At 40.3% G+C, this 8,380-nt stretch overlaps 1 protein-coding gene across 1 annotated transcript in view; it reads left to right on the forward strand.

Annotated features, from left to right (window-relative positions):
- Positions 1–23: 23 nt before the first annotated feature.
- LOC102290980 (high affinity cGMP-specific 3',5'-cyclic phosphodiesterase 9A) overlaps positions 24–8,380 on the forward strand; it is a 24,407-nt gene continuing 16,050 nt past the window's right edge. Inside the window, exons 1-2 of the mRNA XM_042228976.1 lie at positions 24–100; positions 2,168–2,238. Coding sequence (XP_042084910.1) covers positions 27–100; positions 2,168–2,238 — 145 coding nt within the window. The 5' untranslated portion in view covers positions 24–26. The remainder of the gene's footprint in view (positions 101–2,167; positions 2,239–8,380) is intronic.

Below are 8,380 nucleotides of genomic sequence, written 5' to 3' on the forward strand. Positions count from 1 at the left end.
GAGGGGGTAGTACGTAACACCGCTCCATGTCTACTCTCTCTTCAGATAAAGAGGAACTCTTTCAGAATGTACTGACGCGAGCAGCAGAGGAGTTTTCAAAGTAAGCAGATAGGTGAGTGCGCATGTTTCAGTCTAAATTTACTGTAAATGGTTTCTTTACACTCTGTTCTAACACCGTCTTTTATATTCCTTCTTTCAATTAGCTTGGCTTGGGGGTTTTGTAGAGCATTGTCCAGAAGACAGAAAACCTTGTATCTCCAAAACCTGAAACAGAATGATGAAAATGTCGGTTTTATAACTGCTGTGGCTTTTCTTTCATGTTCTTCACTTTGTATTAATTCAACGAGGCTATAACCCCACCTCGAGTTAACAGCAGCTGCAACTTGTTAATGTTACTGCTAGTTATCTGTTGTTGTCGTCGTATCTCTTCATCCGTATCTGCCTCTTTGAACTTTCACTTGTTGTTCCACAGATGATTCTGCTGCTTTTGCTCTCATGTCATTTTCAAGCCAATGAAACATTTACGCAGTGTTGTTAGAGCTGTAATTCTGCAGTAGAGCAGAGCTTTGGTGGTTTGTCAAAGTCTGAAGCTGAAATAAAGGATCTTCATGTCTGAAAATAAATTTGCTGTGAGCAGTGAATTTGCACCTGCTGTGTTTTAAGACGAGCAGAAGAATATTTAACATTATTTGACTTACTGTCACATTTTTAATACAATAACATGTTTATGTATCTATGTACCATTCTGCATGTGCTTCCTTATGACAGATGAGGTATGAAGACGGGCACCTGAAAGAGTTAAAATACAGCGACAGGCCAAAAATGAATAAACAACGGATATGGATTAATGTGAACACGTTCACAAGAATATAAATACTCTTGCTCTTACTAAGACAAAAACTATGTGTAAACATAACTGTTCATTGATCATTAAGCTTCTCCATGAGCTCCCTCGCTCCTTTATGAACTGTCAAGCTATGTGGCCTGGAGCAGTCATGCCAAATCTTGAAGCACCTTAATCTTTGAAGATATACTTACTGTAGACATTAGAAGTAAATATATGGAGTAGAGCAGTGCAGGAATGTGCAGTTCGGTATCAGTATTTGGACCATGACACAATTATTTGTCCTCATGACACCACAGTGTAATTTCAGGTTGAAAGGGAGACTTTGTCTCAGTGAGGAGACTGTGTGGAGTGGAGAATAGGGGACACAAAAGCAAACAATACAAAGCATGGAAATAAGCTTAATATTAACTGAAAGCGAGCCGTTTTATTACAGGCTGGTTTTAACTGTACAAAACAAGAGCCGAAAGCAAAACTAAACCCTATATTAAACTGGGTGAACTAAGGATAAACATAAGAAACCCTGAAAGTGAATATGAAAACATGAACCGTGAAGACTTGGCATAAGTACATGAAATCCTGGAAAACATGGCGTGAGCATAGCAGGATAGCAGACAATCAGTCAAGGAATAAATGCAGACTCAAGGACACACAGGATGTGATCAGGGCAAACACATGTGGAAACAGCTGGGTGGAATGAACATAATGATGCCACAGGGGAAGTAGAACTAAACACAATGAACATGGGACACCAGACCTCTTCAAAATAAAAGAGGAAAGATGAACACATGACACATGACAGTCTAAGACACACAGACTTAACATAACAAACTGACGAGGAATACGCACATTATAAATACACACAGAGGAAAAAGGGAACTGGAGATGAGACATAGACATAAGCACGCACAAACTGAACATGATGGGTGCAGAAACACACACATGATGGATGGAAAGGGACTTGAGGGAAAACATGTAAACAAGAGGAGAAGACGGGAGACAAGGACATAAACACAAGGGCCGAAGACACAAGAGGAATCTAATAGAAAATAAACTATAACTGGGCAACCTAGGCAAAATAGATGAGATAAAGATAACTGCATGAACTTAAACATAAACATCAAAATAGATTAAAAAGCAAAGCGCTGGGTCAAATGAGCCAGGATGGTGGCAGATTTTCACCTTTAATTAGTGACTTTTTAGAAGCTGTTAATTGTTGATTTGATTTTGATTGTTTGGTTTAGAGTCCCAGATGGTGGCCTTTCCATTTTCATTAACAACTTCTCCATTTCCTCTTTCCTACCTACTTCCATGTGTCTGCAGGGCATTCAAAATCAACAAGCTGAAGACTGAGGTCACCAACCGTCTCACAATGTTGGAAAAGAGAGTAGAGCGTAAGTTCGTTCCCACCACTCTACAGTCACATTTACTGTCTTCCGTCATCAGCTGTTAATCTTGGATATAAAAGACACATTTGAAAAACGAATGCAGTGTTTGATTAGTCATCACTATCCTCGTGACTTATAGCCAACTCACCGAAAAGTCAATGATCATATATGTCACATAGAAAGTGACACATTATGTGTTTATAGCCCCATTTTGGATTTGGGAGACAAACCTCCAACAGGTTTTGCTGAAGGGTTCTTCCTGTTAAAAGGAAGTTGTTCCTTTTCACTGTGCTTGCTTAAAGGGGTCATATGATTGTTTGGGCTTTCTCTCTATTATTGTTGGTTCTCTGTCTTATAATATAAAGTGTTTTGCAGCACTCTTGTCATTTGGTGCTATATAAATTCAATTGAATGGCCGAGGCACCCAGGATCTCTCTTCTGGACTATACCCCTCCCAGTCCACGAGACAGGCCAAACATCCAGTAACCTCATCACAGAGTAGGCAGGTAGTGGCCAGAGGTCACAGACGGCTGGAACAGACTGGTTTAACTCTCGATACATTGCAAGACTTACAAATGTTCATATTTCTGGGTAATTTGAGATGCATGTGACGGGATTTATGACTGACTGAAACCAGTGAAACTGAGAGACAGTTCCCTTGACTCAGTGCGGAGAGGAATGTGTTTAGCAAATAACGAGACTTTCTGACCTGGAAAATATGTTGGAACAGGAAGACAGTGATGATCGATTTGTTGTCTGTTCTGGGAGGAAGTCCTGACCAGTGTGGTTCCAGTTAATTTTCCACAGACGTCTTCAGCGACAGAGATGAAGTTAAACAAATGGGACACTGAGATCAGCTTCTTGGGATGGGAACAGAGGTAGGCTGGAGCCTATTGCAGCTACTATAGTACAAGAGGCAAGGTACACCCTGAACAGGTCACCAACCTCACACAGGGCTAACACATAGAGAGAATCACCAGTTAACCTAATCTCACTACCTGCATTTGGACTGTACCCAGAGAAAACAAAACGGGGAGAACATGCCAACTCCACAGAGAAAGGCCCCGACCAGATGGTGGAGTTGAACTGAGGACCTTCTCGCCCTCTCGGCAGGTGTGGCAGGGCATCTAGCATATCACCTACTTCAGAGGGCAGACCCATGCAGAAGAACTAAATACTGTCTCATGCCTTGACATCCTGGTCAGGAAACTGTCTGAACTGAGATTCCCCCCTCCCACTTGCTCTTGGTTCTTTAGCAACCTTCCAAACTCAGTCCACACCTTTCCTCTGCTGAGCACTGGCTCCCCACAAAGGTGTATGTTGAGCCTATGGCTCTACAGCCTCTACACCTCTGTCTGCAGACCTGCTTACACCAGCAAGACCATAGGGAAGTTTGCAGATGATGATGATGACTCTGCCACAGAGACGATGTAATGAATCTGTCTGCATTATGTTGAGTAGACAGTGAACACCACAATGACACAGGAGATGATCCTGGACTTCAGAAGACACAGAGCAGACCACCTTTACCTCTACATAAATGATGACCCTGTGGAGAGACTTCAGGATTTCACATTCCTGGGCACCGTGATCTCTTCCAACCTCTCCTGGACTGTAAACACCTCCTCCATAGTCAGGAAGGCACAGCAGTGTCTGCAATACTTCACAGTGCACAGAAGAAATAGCATTTGTAAGAAGACCGTCTAACGCTCCACTCATCCTGCATCTCACCTGTTCAAACTGCAGCCCTCTAGGAGATGCTGCACATTCATCCAAACCAGGACCAGTTTCTTTTGACAAGCCGTCGCGGTACTGAACACACACACACATCACCCCAGCACAAGACGAGTGCAATACTTCAGAGCAAACCTTGGACATCTGTATAGTCTGGTAGTCCAACTCCTCCAGGATCACAGAGCAAAACAGTCACCATCTACCGGAACCAAATTCCTTGTATGTGTCTGCACATATACTTGGCCAATAAACACAACTCTGATTCTGACTCTGATTCTTTCTGATTACCAGAAGGTTTGCTGTGTCTTTCAAAGTATTTTTGTTTATGTCTGCCAGCACAGCCTCAAGCAGATATCAAAACATGCCATTATCAGAAAATTTGCTGCATCTTTCCCAGCACAGTCTCAACAGCATGGAGGGAATTCCAGGAGACAGGCAGTTACTCTAGCACAGGAATGTCAAAGTCACTTTACATCACGGGCCAAGAATATGCTTTAGGTCATGGAAGATGAAGGCCCTAACACTGCTGGCTGGCACTCACACTTGACAAACTAAATCCAGTAAAACACCTCTTAGATATTAAATCAAACCATAACTGAGCCTCCACCGTGACAAAAGGCTGTAGACACTTACTATTTTGTAAGTGTACATATTTTATATTCACTTCTTAATCCCTGTTTAAGGCTCCGTCGTTTTTTTTCTCGATGTTTCCACTCCTAAAGAATGACGTCTTCTCAGTCACTCATCCACTGAGACAGGTTCTGATAAATCTATTCATGGATCCACAGGGGCGTAATTTCCAGGGGAGTTAGGGGGGTTGTAACCCCCGCAATAATCAGACCCAACCAATACAGCCCCCCCAATAAAATTATGAATTATCTTGTATAAATAGGCTGTTGGTTTTCTTTACTCATTTCAGTTATTATCAGCAAAATAGTTGCATCTGGAAATTTACCCAGATTTATTTATTTATTTAGACAGAGACCTTGACTCCCCCAGTGTTCAGCACACCGTCATGGTTCTGGGTCTTTGTCCCAGAATTTTCAATTTATGTTGTGGTCTCATGATTTGGTTTCTTTTAGGATTTGAGATGATTTATGATCTATTTCTATATCTTGTACTTTGGAGTTTTAGATTGTTCCCTAGTTTTGTTTTCTGTGCTCTTCTGAAGATGATCTTAGTTTCTGTTTTTGTGTAGTCCATCTTAGTCTTGTCTCTGTGATTGTATCCCTTTCTGTCCCCATTGTTGTGTCCCTATGTCCCTGTGCTTTGGTTAGCTAGCACCCTGTCTCTGTGCTCACTGTTTAGTTCTGTCAGGTTAGTATGTTTTAGTCCTGGTGCCAGGGATTATTACTTCCTGTTTTATTTTGATAGGTCCTCTTGTGCGCTATTGTCTCCTTGTCTCATTAGTTAGACTAAGTTCAGCTGTAGTTCCCAGTTGTCTTCACTCTGCCCTCCTCTTGTGTATTGATGACCTCCATTTGCTTCTGTTCTGTCACATCCTTCTTCTTGCTGTGTGCCTTGTGTGTTCCTCCAAGTTCCATGGTTTCCATTAAAGTGTGAAGGTTTTTGGTGTCTATGTTTTGACCTTCATTATTTTGTACTCTATTTTTAACCAGATATGGACTTCTATTTATTTAGAAGCCCACATCTGGTTTGTGGAGAGCAGATTGTTGTGTTTAATGATTATGATTTGAATCACCATTATGAGACTAAACACACAGAGAAATATCAGAACCTAATTGATATGGAGCTGGAAAAATTGCTCATGAGGCTACACTTTTTACTGAGATTTACACCTCCATTGATGGAGTTGTCATGTCATTCTCTGTTACGAGTTTATTAAAGTGTTTACTGTCCCTCTAATATGCTCAGAGGAAAAAAAAAGTAGAATCTGAAAATGTGCCCTTCCCCAGGCAAGTCATAACACACAGAAGGCATCTGTAACTGAAAGAAAAAAAATAATTGGGCAAGAGAAACGAATCACAGTCACGCTTTTGTAGGGGCAGAAAATGGTGACAGAGGCTAGCAGACAGCTGTGAGGAGGACTGGCCTGGAAAAAATGTTAAAAACAACATGGAAGAATGAAAGATGTGGAAGCTTACTCATTGTTCATGTGACACGCTTTGCATTTCCACCTCAGATACTGAACATGGCTTTAATACACTATTGTCCAAGCTCAGAAACAGGCTAGATTTCTCTTACTAACCAAGAAAAAACCCTGAAAACACATGAAGTAAATAAACTACAAGTAACATGACTATAGCATTATCTATAAAGTAGTCTTTGAAATGTTGCAAAAATATGCTCGTTTCTCACAACTCTTTTGGCGAATGTTGATTAAATACTAATAAAATGTTGATGTTATTACTACACCTACAGTATGTCTATTTACTAAATAAATATTGAGCAGAAACGAGTTTAGCTTATTAATGTGACTCCACAGGACTGGCAGTTTCTCATCTCTCGTCTGTTTCTCAAGGGAATTTCTCCCAAGACAACTGAGCAAAGAAACAATTTGAAATTATTTATTTAGGCACTTTGTTACTGACAGCCTTTTGCAAAAACACATTATTAGCATTAGTTTAAGAGTGCATATTTATGCAACCAGGTTTTTATACGTTTTTCATTTTTATTTTCCCCCTTAAAAGATTGTTTTGCAAAATGAACTGTTTTCTCAAATGTCATAGCAATTCTCTGGAATTCTGTGGCTAAAAACAGGTTTGACATGAACCTCTTTCTGTATGGAGATTTATCAGATCATGGTGTTGTGTCAAATTATGTAGTTAGATTTTCTGAAATTCAACTTTCTGCAATAGAGGTATAAAACTATAGAAAAGACCTCACCATTAGATTACTGTAATGCTCAGCCTCATTCATGCACATTAGCGTACAGGTAACTGAGCACCTTCAATGCATTTTGTCTGAAGTTGTGTTCCTCTACAGTTAATGATACTGTGATTAGATAAGTTGATGCCCCACTGTGTGTGTGGTCTGCTAACCCACCTTGGGAGGCAGTTAACTTTGTGAGATCATTAGAGTCTATTGAACATTGACCTGTTCAGAGTATAAAAGTGTGTGCTGTCATTTTATACTTACACAACATCCAATGTAAGGTCATGCACCAATGCCATTTCCTCTAGCAAGCTTCTACCATTTTATTAAGTGCAAGCGGGAACTTTGCACTTCTGAGGCTGCCGACTTGTTCACCGTGCTGCTAGACTTAGTTTGACCAGCTTGTCTGATGGCGTCTTGGCAGGCAATACAAAGTTATGCAATATGATCAATGAATGTTGGGATCGTCTTACTTTTCTTATTCTTTTATCTTTTATAATATAGGATTTCTAGGAGTTTATTGTTAAAGTAATTACCAGCAGGAACATTTATTCTGTCGTTGTTTAGCAATGATTGCAGTGATTCAAGCAAGGCTATAACAATAACAAACATGCATTTTGTGTTTATTTGTGCTATGTTTGATATTTACATTTGTTTGATAATCTAAACATTTAAGTGCAACAAACATACAAAATAGTAGTAAATCAGGAAATGTAGTTATCACACCTGTTTTATTAACTGTGTGTTAACACTTTATATTAAGGTACAAGTTCCACATGACTTATTAGCATAGCATGCAAAAAAAAACAAAGAAAAAAACCATAAAAGCATAAGTAGAACAGGGTTCAAGATTGCGTGATCCAGTAAGCTTGTAAGCTTTTCAAAAAAAGTACATTTGAAACTTAAAAAGTAAAGTTTAAAAGTAAAGACTGTGTCTGTTTTCTGAATCCAAGATGATCAAAGTGGTAGAAACACATTCTTTTCTGTTGTATTGCAAATAAAGCTAAAGTAGTTATTCAGAGCAGCTAATGAAGCTCACTAACTCTGTGATGCATGATTTCTGCACTGTGAGGGCATCTTAGTGATGTAATCATGTGTTCAGAACAAAGTGAAGGTTTTTGCCAGTTTTTGATGCAACAGCAGCAGAACAACTCAGCAGGGCGGACATCAAGAGCACACCATGAATTATGGCTTTAAACACAGCTGTTCAAACCTCATTAAATCCTGACTGTGATGACCTCTCAACATCACACTTTGGCAAAACACAACTCAAGATTTCTCCATGAAAGATATGAGAGTGCATCCTCTGCCAGTGCTCTGTCTCTATTCAATTCAATTCAATTCATCCATCCATCCATCCATCCATCCATCCATTCGCTTCCGCTTATCCTTTCAGGGTCGCGGGGGGCGCTGGAGCCTATCCCAGCTGTCATAGGGCGAGAGGCGGGGTACACCCTGGACAGGTCGCCAGTCTGTCGCAGGGCTAACACACAGGGACAGACAACCATTCACACTCACATTCACACCTAGTGACAATTTGGATTAATCAATTAACCTATCCCCACAAGCTGCATGTCTT

The sequence above is a fragment of the Haplochromis burtoni genome, unplaced genomic scaffold (genome assembly GCF_018398535.1).
Source record: "Haplochromis burtoni strain Fernald_Lab_line unplaced genomic scaffold, NCSU_Asbu1 Contig_372, whole genome shotgun sequence".
In the NCBI taxonomy this organism is placed as follows: domain Eukaryota; kingdom Metazoa; phylum Chordata; class Actinopteri; order Cichliformes; family Cichlidae; genus Haplochromis; species Haplochromis burtoni.